Below are 15,583 nucleotides of genomic sequence, written 5' to 3' on the forward strand. Positions count from 1 at the left end.
TTCAAGCATTCTTGATGAAAAGACCAGAGCTGAAAAGAAAATTTGACTTTCAAACACAAGAATGAAGAGAAGCATGAAAAGGTAAACAGCAAAGAGAAGTCATAATGGACTTACTAAAGTTGAACTGTTTACATTCCTACATGGAAAGACAATATTTGTAACTCTTGAAACTTTTCAGTGTCTGGGTAGTGGGTGGGATTACACACACACACACACAGAATGCACAGAATGAATTGAAGAGGATCGGATCATATCTTAAAAAAATGAAATTAAGCAGTGAGAGAGAAATATATTGGGAGGAAAAAGGGAGAAATGGAATGGGGTAAATTATCTCTCATAAAAGAGGCAAGCAAAAGACTTTTTAGTGGAGGGAAAAAGAGGGGAGGTGAGAGAAAAACATGAAATTTACTCTCATCACATTCCACTAAAGGAAGGAATAAAATGCACACTCATTTTGGTATGAAAACCTATCTTAAAATACAGGAAAGTGGGGGATAAGGGGATAAGCAGGGTGGGGGGGATGCTAGAAGGGAGAGCATTGGGAGGAGGGAGCAATTTGAGGTCGACACTCATGGGGAGGGACAGGATCAAAAGAGAGAATAGAAGCAATGGGGGGCAGGATAGGATGGAGGGAAATATAGTTAGTCTTATACAACACGACTATTATGGAAGTCATTTGCAAAACTACACAGATATGGCCTATATTGAATTGCTTGCCTTCCAAAGGGAAAGGGTGGGGAGGGAGGGATGAAGAGAAGTTGAAACTCGAAGTTTTAGGAACAACTGTCGAGTACTGTTCTTGCTACTAGGAAATAAGAAATACAGGTAATGGGGGATAGAAAGTTATTTGGCCCTACAGGAGAAAAGAGAAGAAGGGGACAAGGGCTGAGAGGGATGATAGAAGAGAGGGCAGATTGGTGATAGGGGCAATTAGAATGCTCGGTGTTTTGGGGTGGGGGAGGGGACAAATGGGGAGAAAATTTGGAACCCAAAATTTTGTGAAAATGAATGTTAAAAGTTAAATAAATAAATTTTTAAAAATATTAAAAAAAAAATTTTAAAAAAATTTAAAAAAAAAAGGAATTCCCTGTGCACTCTACTATAAGCAGAACAATTAATTATGGCCAAGTTTGGTCCTACGGCACAACATTTTAAAATATGTACTCCTTTAGCACTTCTAGTTACTAAGGATGATTAGTTAAAATAGGAAGTTATCAGATGAGTTTGCATTGTTAATAACCTCTAGCTAGGAGTCATTATAAATAATAAATTCCCTCTTCCTCAGCTGCACTTGTCTTGCTTTTTGTACTTATTTTTACCTCGTCAATATAAAGTTGATTTACCAGTCCAGTTAGTTCTGCTTGCCCAGGGTACCAAACTATCTAGTGATGGTCCTGCAAATAAGTGGCCCAAATGGGCCAGCCTTGAGCAATTTACAAGAAATTTGTTTTTTTTCCTGAAGGGAGAGGGAATCACTTAGAAATAAGAAGATGGAAGCTGACATTCTACATATTCCAGCTGCAGAAGTCAACTCTTTACCTTAAGTAATTTGGTATTTGCAAGACTGGCTACAGGAGACTAGTTCCCTTTGAAAAATCCTCAAGACATGCACTTTGATTGCCAAAAAGCTGCAGTTTGCTTTCTTAGGCTCCACCCTGCTTCCCACAACCTTCAATTCAGTCATCTCCTGACTAGCCCAATACAGGCAGCTGCAAGCCCACTCTCAGGGCTGACCTCCTGCTCTGCGATCCGTAAAGTGTTATCTTGCCGAGCATCCTCATCAGTCCTGGAGCCAGAGGAGGACTGGATACGCCTGATCAGCCTCTGCTCACACTCCTCCAGACGGAGTCGGATGTTTGTCAGTTCTGAGATATACATCCTAGCCACCGTCTCATCCTTATCTTCTGCAGAGACATAAACATTGAAGTTGATCAGAGGCCACCCCAAAGAACAACCAAAACTTACATACCTCCAGCAAAAGATAAGAGTTCTTTAAAATGACAGGTTTCAATCTAATATTCTTCTAGAAAGCAAGACTCCACTGGGGGACAAAGAGCTCAAATTTGGTCCTAAATTCTGTGTACGCTGAGCTCTGTAAAACGGGGTTACAATAACTTAACGTTCCTTCCCAGGGCTGTTGTGAGAAAGCCTTTTGTAATCTGTAAAGTGCTATATAAATGTGACCTATTATTATGAAGATCTATTTCCCAGGTTGTTGGGAAGAAAGTGCATCACAAATTATAGAGCACTATGTAAAGGAGGGCTTCCAAAATCTGATTTGCAGATTTCATGTTTATAGGGCCTTCTCCAACCTGTATGTATCTTAAATACTAAAAATATATGATTTTATAGTGAGATAAAAGGAACTACATTTAAAGAGTCCAATGAGGTACTCCCTTTCTAAAGATCACCCTTCCCACACTCACCGTTCTCCAAGGACTCAGCCAGCTGCTGGTAGTGTGCTTTACAAGAATCTACCTCCTCCTCTAGGCGAAGACGATCAGTCACTGAGAAGAGCGAAGAGTCTCTGCTATCCTGTAGGAAATCTTCATAGTGGATCCGGAGGTTCTCCATGACCTGATGGCACTCACCAGAGGCCAAGGATCGAAGCTAGGAAGTGTGAGAAATCATTTCAAAGACTGTGGCAAATCCAGGTTATATTTTACCAACATATTTGCCCTTTTCCCTAACCAGGTATACTGGTGTTTCCATTTCCTAATACTAAATTTCCATAAGAATATCCCCGATTCCCCAATCTTCCAGTCAACTGGATAGGCCTTCCACTGGAACCAAAAGAAATTCTCCTGATAAAGACAACCCAAAATAATACACAGAGAGGTATCTATCAAATTACCTTCTCCAGGCTCCAGTTCTGCACCAGGTCAATGTCCTTCCGCAGATAGTGCCAAGAAATGAGACTTTTGGTGTTCATGTGCAGCTGATGCCAAAGAGTCATCACCTTCTGATAAGATTGCTCCACTCTGGAAATAACACGGAGACACATTACTATATGGCCAAGAAAGCGTTTACAATGTGTTTACAAGGGCAAACCTTGTAAGATAACCTCTTTGTACACTAGGGGAATCCTACACTCATAGAGGTTTGAGAAAATCAGTTTTAGAGAAGGTGCAGACCTGCCTGCATTGGTTGGAGGAGTTTCTTCACCCGGCCAAAATCAATGAAATCATAGTTCTGGTCCCTACGGTGTTTGGCATACATGAGCTGCTATTGTTGAGTCTCGCTAATAGTTTTTTACTGGTCCTGTGCTTGGCTTCAGAAACGTTCTAGGATATAGAATTGGAAGTAAGAGAGGTGGGGAATTATGTGTGCAAAGTGTTGCATATGAAGTCAGACATGGGCAATGCGTGGGTCAATTTTCTTTGACTGCTTTTCTTTGCAGGCAATTAGATGGTAGGGTAGAGAATATTGGACTTGGAGGCAGGAAGAATTGAGATTCAACCTTGTCTAAGACACTTATTAGCTATGTGACCCTAAGCAAAGTCATTTAACTCATCCCAGACTCAGTTTCTTCATCTGTAAAATGGGGCATATACTACCTACCTCATAAAGTTGTTGTGAGCATCAAAATGAGTTAATATATGCACAGTATTTTGCAAACCTTAAAATGTCATAAACATCATCATTATCATTATTATTATTAATTACAAAAGAAATCCTTAAGAAATCATGGCTATAGACTGCTGCTGCTGCTACCCAGCCTAATGCAGTTGGCCTCACAGTGATATCAGGGAGCTGGTAGAATAGTCACAAAGACCACACGTAGCCAGAAAGCCTGCATTTCCTTCAAGCACCCAGTACCCTTGTCAACGAGGAAAAATACAAGTCAAAGGACTGGGGGTGGGTGGATGGACAGGCACCATGTTCTAACCTTAATGCTCCATTTTCAAAGAAGCAGCTAAGAAAACTGTTGATTTGGCATTAAGAATCATTATTTCTTAACAGAATCTTCATGACTAAATAAGGTCCAGCTTGAAAGTAAGCAAGGTGCCTACTACTCAGCCAGCAAGATGAGCTGTACTTCAAAGTACGTACCAGGCACCCATAGAAAAAGAACTCTGGGAGACTGGAGCTGAAAGGTGAGTGGAGAAGGAGGCAGCAAACAAAAAAAAGAGGCGAATAACAATAATGAGCAGTTGGGTCAGAAGAAGATCAAAACTTGGAGGCAATTTTCAAAGAGCAAGTGAATCTTGGAAACTATGACACTTAAGACTCTAAGTTATTTATACCTTCTATAATCTTTATATAAATTTCAAGTTATTGAGGACATTATTATGCTGATTGGGTTTTTCTTTAAAGAACTATACATTTCTAAATATGACTGTTCTAAATTAGTCATTTCTAATCAACATGTCTACTCCCACTGAATTAGCAGTTAAGAGATTCAAGTCCTACTTTAAATTTTGACACTAACTAGTTTGTTGCCTTATACAGCACTGGTCTTCTCTAGGCCTCAGATTCCTCTGCAAAAGCACTGAATTGATTAAATGCTCTCAATATTCCTCCTGCTGTAAATTCCATGAGGCTATGTCTTTACTCCTGAAAAAGCCTGGACTCCAAGCTACATGAGGACAGGAAACACATCTGATTTAAATTCTGTCTTCTGCATTGTCTAGCTCTGTAATCAGGAAAAGCTTAATAAATGTTTACAGAATTCTGTAGCCTGATCCCTCAGAGTTGTCAGCGCTTCCTCCTCTTCTTCAAATGATCAGAAGTCTGCTCACTTGTTAATATCCCGTGTCTGCCTGGTAAAACTAAGCTCCTTCACAGCAGGGATTATTTGTCATTCTCTTCTGTCTTTACATCTCCAACAATTAGCAAGGTTCCTTACACTTAATAAATGCTTTCTGGATTAGACTGGAACTAGAACTTTGAAGGACAAAGGATAAACTACCAAAGGGGCAGCATGCCCCCTAGTGGCATTAACACCAAACCACAGTAGCCTGCTTGAGAGTGGTGTTCCTACACTTCAGAAGACAGAGGACATGGACAGTTCAGTGGTTTGGAAAACAGGATTTCTTAACCCTGTTCAGTAATCTCTAACTGAAATTTAGCATTTCCTTCAATTATTTAGAAACATGAGTCTGAGAAGTGGTCTAAGAAGGCAATCTTTTCCAGTCTGCCAAAGGGATCCAAATATGACACAAAAAAGGTTAAGAACCTTTCACTTTAGGGGCAGCAGATCACCTTCCAAATCTGTGTTTTTAAAGGTAATGGTAAAATGAATTTGCACTCACAAGAGAGCCTCTAACTTATGGTAAAAGATGGTACCCAGAAACTCAATAGGAAATGGGGGGAGGTGGGCAGTAGCTGTGAAAAAGAAGCCACTTCAGGATTTTTTTTTTTTAAATCACCATAACCATTACACAAAACACATAAACCACCTGCTGACTACTAACTTTGTATATCTCTATACATGTCGTGTATGTATAAGTACTCTGAAATTTACCAGTCACATCTGATTTTCTGCCACTCTATCCTGGATCATGAAAGAAAAGAGTAAAAAATAACTGCCAAAACTTACAATTCAGTCTGTGCAAACGTTTATGTAAAATATACAACTCTTATTTCCACATTTAGAGGTTATAAAGTGCTTTCCTCCAAAATGTCCTGTGATAATGGTAATATAAGGCTTATTGTTCTCATCTTATAATGTAAAAACTGAGGCTCAGAGAGGGAAAACAATATGCTCCCACCAGCACACAGTAAGTAGGCTGGTATACGGATAAAGATTCAAATCCAGGGTTCCTGTTTCTAACTACAATATCTTTTCAATGATACCACACTGCCTTTCTCATATCTATACAAGCATGTAGTGATAGAGTAAATATCTCCTAAAGAATGAAGGTATATACTCTTTAGAGATTCTGCATATGCTAGATATCTTCCTATAACCAGTCACAGAAGGATCAGCAGCAACATATATCCTGCCCTGCAAAGGCCCATGAACCCTTAAAAAATGGCAGATATAAACATACACATTTAATTGGGTAGAGAAATCTGGAAAGTAGGGTGAAGGCGATGAGAAAAAAGGAGGTAAGAGAAGGGAGGGAAGGTGGGGAAGGGGTAATCAGAAGCAAACACTTCTGAAGAGGAACAGGGCGAAAGGAGAGAGTAGAATAAATGGGGTGAGACAGGGTGGAAGGAAACAGTCTTTCACAACATGACTTATGCATGACTGCACATGTATGTATAATCTATATCAAATTGCTTGGTTTCTCTGATCAAACCATTCCATAGAGCAATTTGAATCTATGCCCAAAGGGCTATAAAACCAGGCATACCTTTTGATATAGTAATACCACTACTAGGTCTGCAGCCCAAAAGAGTTAAAAAAAAAAACAAAACAAAAAGGAAAAGAACTTATATGCACAAAAATATTTATAGCAGCTCTTTTCTGGGGGTAAAGAATTAGAAATTGAGGGAATGCACATCAACTGGGAAATGGCTGTTGTGGCATGTAATTATGATAGAATGCTATTGTACTGAGCAGTATGCTCTCAGAGAAACCTGCAAAGACTTGCACAAGTTGATACAAAGTGAAATGTACTATGTACAATTGCTACAAATGTAGCAATATTGTAAGATGATCAGTTGAGAGTGACTTAGCTATTCTCACAATACAATGACCCAAGACAACTCTGAAGGACTTAGGATGAAATATTCTATCCATCACCAAAGAAAGAACTGATGGTGTCTGGATATAGACTGATGTATACTTTTTTTCCCTTTATTTTTCTTGAGATTTTTTTTGTCTGTTTTTCTTTCACAACATGACTATTATGGATATGTTTTGCATGAGTATACATATATAACCTATAAGGAAAAAACCCAACAGATATAAAGGAATATTTCTAGACTCTGAAGAGTATATATTTTTCCTTAAAAACAATTTCATTTGATGGTAGGATGGTACTGATGTTATTCCCCTTTCAGAGACAGATGAAGGGGGCAGCAAGGTGGCACAGCAGATAGAACCTGGGCCTTGAGTCAGGAAGATTCATTTCAAATGTGACCTCAGACACCAGCTGGGTGACCCTGGGCAAGTCACTTAACTGTGTTTGCCTCAGTTTCTTCTGTAAAATAAGCCGAAGCTTATTTGTAAATAATCACCTGTAAAATAAAGCACTCCAGTATCTTTTGTCAAGAAAACCCCATACAGGGTTGTGAAGAATCAGACACACAACTGAAACGACTGCATGACAATATAACATTCCTCCCAAGGGCTTATCCAGCCTTTTCATAAAGTCTTCCAGGGAGAAGGATCCCATTAGCTCCCAAAGCAGACAACTGCCCTCAGGGATAGCTTTCATTACAAGAAAGTTTTCCCTTATATTAAACCTAAACCTGCTTCTCTGAAACTTCCACCCGCTACTCTTTGAGCTTTCTGAGATCAGGAAGAAGAAATGTAATCCTTCCTTCTCCTTGTTATTATAGTGAACTGAGTGATGCTGTTCCCCACTAAGCTTTCTTTGTCCCCAGAAGAGCTATGACTAGTCCCTTCCCCTGATCCTCACGTGGCATGGCCTTCATTATCATCTATTGATGTCTTTCCTGAATACAGTACACACAAGTAAAAGGGTGCTCTACAAGTGGCCTGTTCAGGGCAGAGGACAGAACTTCTCTCCTTCGGGCCACTATACTTCTCATAATGTGGGTCAAGATCACATTAGCTCCAGAGTTCCATGGCACAGTGATGATTTATTTTGAGCCTACTGTCCACTAAAACCCGCCGATGCTTTTCACAGGAACAAGGCCAAGAAAAAGGCAAGTGAAATACAAAACCTGCTCTGTAGGAATCAAGTCCACTGAGTGAGCAGGTTAATTAATATTCCTGTAAAAACTGCACAGGGTTGGCAACAAAGTGTCTCCAGAACACTTTGTTTAGTTAACTTCATTTTTGTGTTTCCCACACTGGTGGCACATAGCCAATACTCAATAATGTGGTTTAAAATATACTTTAGAAATCAGCTACTGATGCACTAAGTCCACCAAAACATAGCAGCAAACACATGTAGAACTTTTAGAAAAAGGCACGGAAGCAGCATGATATAACGAAAAGAAAGCTGGACCTAGCAAGAGACCTGGAACTAACCTGCCATTGAACTTGGACCAAATCACTTCCACTCTCTGGTTTGTAAAGTGCAGAGGCATCAAATGAAGGAGCTACATGAGATGATCTTAAAGGTACAATTCAGCTCTAGCATTCCATCATGATGAGGATGATGATAATGCCACATTTAGACATTGCTATGCAATTTATAAAGTGCTTTTTAAAAAAATTACTTTAGCAGCACAAATCTAATTATCTTTACTTTAGAAATGAAAAAATTGAGGCAAATAAAGGTAAAGAGATGAGCCTAGGGCTAGGAGGCAGTGGAGGCAGGACCAAAACCCAGGTGGTCTCATAGTAAACCTAAGGTTCCTTCCACCACAGTCCATTATCTCTAATTTAGCAGAAAAGAAAATGATTTTTTTTTTTAATGCAGAGAAAAGAACAGAAAGAAGGCCAGAGAAACAAGAAAGGCAAATTATGTATGACAGAAAAAAATTTTATGTGCAATTTCCTTTTTCTGTTCTACCAGGTATATGCAAATGGTCTATCTGATATTTCTTAAGTGCAGAATAAAAAAAAAACTTAGAAGAAATGCTCAATTATCTACTCCTAGTTCAGGAGGTGAGTGGAAGGGCACCAGGGTAGTACCATAACTCTGGGGTACAATGCAGCATCCTCACTGGAGACAGACATAGAGTTGTCACGACTTTTTATGGACTTGGGTAAAATGGATTAAATTCTTTCCTGTGTTCTGTTCACTTCATTTTGTATCAGTTCAAACAATTCTTCCCAAGTTTCTCTGAAATCACCTCATTCTTAAGGCAAAATAGTATTTCACCCTATACATATAACACAACATTTTCAGTTATTTCCAAATTGATAGGCTACATAAGTACTACTTTAGCTGCAGCCCCAATATTGTAGTATATTGTCTTACTGTTGTCATTATCTTTAATGAAATTATTGATTATTTCTAAGATTTGTTCTTTGAGCCACACATTTTTTTAGGATTAGTTTCCAAGTAAGTTAATATTTGTTCCAAAAGTCCTTTGTTTAATTTCATTTTTTATGGTCACTAAAAGATGCATTTCATATTTCTAGGGGGAAAATTGTCCTGTATTTTAAAAAAAAATTAAGAAGGAAGGAAAGAAAAGAAGAAATCTAATTTCATTTCACCTTACAACTGTGATCCCTCCACCCTCCTCCATGAAAGCTCAGGTAACTAAATTATGTTGTGGCCTGAAACATCTGTCTTTATCTGCAAAATTACTTAACAGCATGAAGAGGATTGTTGTTTTTTAAAAATATATGTTAAATATAGAAATTAAAATTTTACAGGACCAGAGGACCTTCTAGAGACTTAAAATATATAAATACATACATACATATGGAAAAACCCAGAATTCCCTTTTAAGCAAAGAAACAATGTTAGTTCTAGTTAACAGCATGAAACAGAGTTGCTAAAAAAGTCACTATCACAAAAGAAGTGCCAGACTTGACCTATAAAGTTAGCAGCTCTGGTGGGTACGTGGTCAAGCAGGGAAGAAGGAGGCACAAATTTGGCATGGAGAAGTACCTGTTGGCCACCTCAATGGCATCTTTGTTTGGTGGAGGAATGAGGAAGCACACTGAGGGCACCATTGCTTCATTTCCTGTGGGGCTGATCACCTTCCACTTGGTCCTCTGGGAATTATCTTCCAACACACACTCATCATTCTTGCAGATGGTGATCTACAGGGACAAGCAAGGAAAGTTTACAACAACAGCAAAACAACAAATCCTGGACTAGTCTGAAAGTTGTGGAAAGCTTGGGGAAATGGCCTAGGTAATGGATTCAGAGTGACCTGAGCCTGAAATATTTAGCTTCAGTTTTGGAAAAAGAAAAAAAAATACAGATTGACATTCAGTCCTCAGGAAAGGTGGTGAATTAAAGTAAGACAGGTTATACCCATACTGTGATAGAATTCCAGAGCTGGAAAAGGGCTACCAGAGGGCATTTAGGATAGATCCTAACCTGAATACAAGTCTTCTCTACAATGCCCTTGAGAAAGGATCATCCAGTGCCTGCTGCCATTTCTGAGAGTGTTTTTAAGAGTCTACTTACTAGGTGTACAATACTATGCTAAGCCCAGAAAGGATGATACCTACTAAGTAGAAGGCTTAGTTTCTACTCTAGGATTTTCCTTTACAACTACAACCACCAAGAAAGATGGGAAATACCACCACAACTTTCTATTTGTAGGCTATGTAATAGTTTTTTCCTTTGAGACAATTTATACAGGGCTCATCTTTCCTGGGAGGAAGGCTAGGAACTGGCATTTTACAGAGGAAAAAACTGAGACACAAGTTAAGTTTGATGGAAGAGATTTAACATTTCTATTTCCAGAGTTCTATTCCCCAGAATATATGACTCATTCTAAATAAAAGGACTGTTTTACTCACTTCATCTATTCTTTTCCTAGGCTCTCTCTCCATAGGCCTACCATCCTAATAACTCAAGGCAATATGACCTTCCCATTTTTTTCTCCCTCTCAGTCTTCTTAGATTATTACCCCAAAATCAAAATTTTCTTTCTCTCTCCATTGATTTAATGAAAACCATAGGGGTTTCCTCTGTCTGCTCACCTCAATTTGCCGGTAGTCACAGATAGCCTTGATGGAGATGGTGCTCTTTAGCAGGTGGTCTGGATTCCGTGGCTTCAGTTGGATGATGGTTTTTGATCTCCCCACTAAACTGGCAACAGAACTCTTTGACTGAATGAGCTGCTCCTTTTCATCCTACAAAATAGGAGGAAAAAATACAAACATAAATGTTTCTAGTTAAGTGACCAACAGCCAACTAAAATAACCTAATAACATACCCAACCACTGCAAGAGAATGTTGTATCTTGGGCAAGGACCCTCCATAGAGCTATGAAACAGAGGACTGAAGGAATAGGGAGAGAACATTTCTGTCATTTCTGTCTCTCTCTTTCTCTTTCCCAATGACTACAAATCCACATGCAAAAAATAGAAAATGGGAATATCAAATAACAGTAAAACAGGCTTTCACTGACAGAACCCTGTCTGTGAGTGGCTGGAGAGGCATACTCAGTTCTCAATCTTGTAGAACAGAAGTCTATCCTCCAAACTGTACTATAAGATTCACTATTTATTAAATTAGAAAAGCTCAGAGAGAAGTTCATAAAAGCTCAAGAATCTAACTTCTTGGACCATGACTGGTAGTTAGATAAATGATTTAATTATATCAATTAAAATACGACTTTAAAGACCTTGCAACTTTAGTGATTTGGAGACCTTTGGTTAGTTTAAGAGAAAGAGCACAGAGAACTGAAACTCTCAAGACTCTACTGACCCAATTATCTCACAAATACATGAGCTTCTTAAAATAGAACTGGTTAACAGTATATTGCCAATTCCATTGGAGGATAGAGCGTAATTTCAATTTATTAGCCAGGATGTTGTTCAAGCCCATTTTGAAGAATAAAAGCCGCCAGAAGAGGACTTCCTTAAGGCAGGAATAGATATGATAAAGGGTAGAGAGTTAATAATGCAAGGAAATGTCATAGCTGAATTAAGAATATTCAAGAAAAGAATAATAAATACTGAACTACCTGTGCCTGTCCCAGGGAGCATGATTGAAAGAAATACAACTTTAACTCATTAGTTAAGAAAGAGGAATGGGATATATCAGAGAGACAGTCATACTGTTCCATGCTTGAAGTCTGGTCTACCCATCTCATCCTCCTGGCATTAAGCATATCAATTTCTGTCTAACCAATAGTCACAGGTCTCCACTTCCAAAGATCAAGTGCTTAGCAAAAAGAATTCTGAAAAGAACCAGAAGCCAAGATAGATGCTCCCGAACATGACAGCCTGAGAGTACAAGCAGAGGAGTAGACTCTGGTGACTCCGTGAACTCGATGACTCCACCAACCTGATGCCCCTGACCTAGAAAGGAGGGAACATAGCAACAACTCTCTAGAAGAGGAGAAATGATAACAATGCAAAGGAAATATTCTGCAGAAAGAGGGTGATGATACTAGGTACCATCTGCCTCCTTCATGTTTGTGGCCCTTCTAACTAAGCAATGACTTTACAGCTAATATCGAGGAAGAGATGTTTTAATGCAGAAGCTACTATCCCCTACCAGGGATAATTAATATTGTTCAGCAGAGTGAAACACCTAACATGAATGTATTCGTGCTGAACCCCTAAAGATGTTTTTAAACAGACTAGGTTCACAGATGCCCAGTTGTTACCAAAAGCACAGCTAGTGAAAAACTTTAAGTCACTTCTGTATTCTTACTCAGAGCCCTCTATTGAAATGTTCTGGCTCCACATCTTAGGACTCCACCCCCTCAGCCTCACAAACAGATAATCACCTGTAACAGATGTTCAAATAAGATCAAGCACATCAAGTATTGGTAAAACTTAAAAGCACTACAGTAATGATGGCTGGACTATGTGACTTGGAGGGGTAGAGAGGGAGGGAAAGAGGGAGGGAGGAGAGGGGAAGAGGAAGGAAGAGAGAGGGAGAGGGAGAGAGAGAGAGAGGGAGAGAGAACTCATTAGGTAAGAAAGAGGAATACAATATATCAGGGTGACAGCCATAATGTTGCATGCTTGAAGTGTGGTCTACTGTTCTCAGGTTCTTGGCATGAAACACGTCAAATTTTTTTTAATGCAACAGGCCTTGGTCTATACTTCCAGAGAATGGTTGTTTGTGTGTGTGTGTGTGTGTGTGTGTGTGTGTGTGTGTGTGTGTGTGATAAAGGTCTATAAAGACATATCTTTGATACATGTATGTATAAAGTATATAAAGGTCTATAAAGAACTACCTCTGATACTTATCAGCTACGTACTCCCAGAATTTAGCCCATTTTCTCATCTGTGAAAATGAAAAAGATGCTTGTAACACCTTCCTCGTACAGAAGTTATGAGGATCAAATGAGAAAAAGTATATAAAATTTTGTAAACTTTATTGTAATATATTGTAATATACAATAAAAATAATTGTAAACCTTAAATCTCTGTATCAGTGTTATCTGCTATTATTACTCTCAGTTCATATAGAATTGCAACTTGATCCCTGTCTCTTCCTGCCAACTCTGTACATTGTCCACTGGCATTTAATCTCAAGCAGCCCTTCTCATGTAATGTTGTATCACTAGGTCTCTTGAGGGACTAATTTACAAGGGCAAATGAGCATAAATAGGATTTATATTAAATATGGATTATTTCAGGCCCTTCCAAAATAGAGTGAAATAATGGACATGCAAGGGCTTGGGAAAGTTAAAAGTTCAATACAAGCATTATTCCACAAGCATATTCATGCTTTTGTTGAACTACATACAAGTTAGGTTTAAACACTGAGCATGATGAAGACCAAATTCCTATTACCTTATAGTTCCACAGAGAAGAAGGCTAGGGAAAAATTCAACACAAGTATAGGTTTCATCATTTACAAACAGCTCACATCTTTCCCTCTGCCTAGCTGAGAGAATGAAGGCAGAAATTTAACATCATGTCCCTCTGCCATTGCTCTACCTCATATCTGCTCCAGCTATCAAATTAAAAGCAAGCAGCCACATATGACTGGCACTGAGTGGCAAAGAGGAAGTGCCTTGGGTCACGTCAATAATCTTGTGGAATCTCATCAACGTGTAGGCAAAGAGGCATCTTGGCATTGTGAAAACAAGACTGGTGGTGAAATCCAAGTGCCAGCTGTTACACTTTCTAACTGTGTGACTTTTGACAAGGAATGCCACCACTTAGTTTCTGTTTCCTTATTTGAAAAATGAGGACAACAACACTCCCTCTACATACTTCAGGGGGCTGCTATAAGAACAATGATCTGTAAACCTTAAAGTGCTATAAAAATGTGACTTATCCATAACTTCTGCAAAGAAGGACAAAGAGAGGAGAATAGAAAAGAGAAGGAGGAAACTGTAGGAAAGTGATTTCTTAAATGTAACTGAGAAATAGCCTACACTTTGTCAAATTGACCCCCTCTTAAGGAACATTCCAAAGCAGAAATGGTATCCTCAGTCATATGATTCTGTTTTTTCATGGTACTTTATGAAGATGGAAAGTATCCCAGCTGATACTCTGGCAACACCCACCATGGAATCCTGGAGGAGGTCTTCAAGGCGGGACAGACTGGTGTTGTGGTCACATGAATACTTCCGTTTGATGGAGTCTTGTAGGTTCTTCAAGAATATTTCTAGGTCTCTTGCATCACTAAAGAACTGTAGAGACAAAATGGGGTAAATGGATGCCTTGAGATCAGGGCAACAGCAAGCACTAGGTGCCAAGTAGGAGTGCTCTCACTAAGCAGGATGGGGTCTACCTGTTACACTGGGGTAGTAACAATTCATCACTCAAAGGGGCACACAAAAATATAAAGTGAAAGTCTTAAAAGTCTGCCTCTGTCAATCAATAATGATAAGTAAAAAACCCACATTAACTCCTGTTGCTCCTCCTTCATAAAAATCATTGTTCCTATCCTCTGGATGTCTCATTGCCTGTGAGTATATCTCATCTGAAACAGGGAGACTCATGATGTAGAGCCTTACCTCTCACAGCTGTGAGAGATGCAGAGAGAAAGCTGGGTTTAGACACCTCACGCACCAGTTACCTTCTGTCTGGGAATGAGGCAGCAGGGAATCTAACAACATTTAGTAGGAAGAGAGAGCTCTCTAAGAAAGGGTTCAACATGCTCAAACAAGTACAAGAAAGTATATGGGGAAGAAAATGTTTCTCCTTTCTCACAGAACACAATTACCAATTAGTCAGGAAATGCTGCATTTTGGAGCAAACCACCACAGATAGCTGCTCGAGTCCTCCCCACCCTGAGTGAAGCCTGACACAATCAGCATTCTCCTCACATGGTATTTTCTTTCTCACTCTCCTCTTTCCATTCCATCCCCAGCTTTGTACCTGAAAGTAAGCGCTATTCTCCTTCACATGTTGTTCCACACAAAGGCACAGCTGCTTCATCCACTGCCACTGGGACTGGATAGCAGCGCTGTATGCCTGGAAAAGAAAAGAGAGTGGGCACAGGAATTAAGAGTAAAAACTCCTGAGTCTTAACACAGACGAAGGGCACTAGGTTAAATAGAGATTGAACAATGGGAAAAGGGGACACAAAAACTTAGAAAAGATCAGCACACACAGCCTTAAGGTTTCCCATAAGAAACAGGTTTCCCTTTGGCCAAAAGGTGATGGAGCTACATAGGAAAAGTCTCTATTCTATGGAGCTTCTGCTAAAAGATTCCACCTGCATACTGTAGCATGAGGGGCACCCTATTCTCTCAGCTTTTTTTGGATAAAAGCATCATACTATTAAAAGACATTCTCTTCCTGGACAACTAGTTAAAAGAAATGGTTTGGGGTTACATTGTTTCCCTATCAAAAGCAAGAGCCTCCAAGACCCCTGTGTATTCTGTTGCTCCTTTTTCCCTCAGAGAGGCAAACAGTCCAGAGTCTGATAGAGGAAAACAAACTA

The 15,583-nt window shown here is 39.3% G+C and overlaps 1 protein-coding gene across 17 annotated transcripts in view; it reads right to left on the minus strand.

Moving 5' to 3' along the window:
* Positions 1-15,583, minus strand: part of MACF1 (microtubule actin crosslinking factor 1) — a 398,300-nt gene that overhangs the window by 172,814 nt on the left and 209,903 nt on the right. For all 17 annotated transcript variants that reach the window (XM_072609962.1, XM_072609963.1, XM_072609950.1 and 14 more), the window contains 7 exons: positions 15,016-15,111; positions 14,199-14,324; positions 10,699-10,851; positions 9,651-9,805; positions 2,855-2,981; positions 2,427-2,610; positions 1,735-1,904 (listed from right to left, as the gene is read on the minus strand). In XM_072609962.1, the coding sequence (XP_072466063.1) occupies positions 1,735-1,904; positions 2,427-2,610; positions 2,855-2,981; positions 9,651-9,805; positions 10,699-10,851; positions 14,199-14,324; positions 15,016-15,111 (1,011 nt within the window). The remainder of the gene's footprint in view (positions 1-1,734; positions 1,905-2,426; positions 2,611-2,854; positions 2,982-9,650; positions 9,806-10,698; positions 10,852-14,198; positions 14,325-15,015; positions 15,112-15,583) is intronic.

Source organism: Notamacropus eugenii, chromosome 5 (assembly GCF_028372415.1).
Source record: "Notamacropus eugenii isolate mMacEug1 chromosome 5, mMacEug1.pri_v2, whole genome shotgun sequence".
Classification (NCBI taxonomy): Eukaryota; Metazoa; Chordata; class Mammalia; order Diprotodontia; family Macropodidae; genus Notamacropus; species Notamacropus eugenii.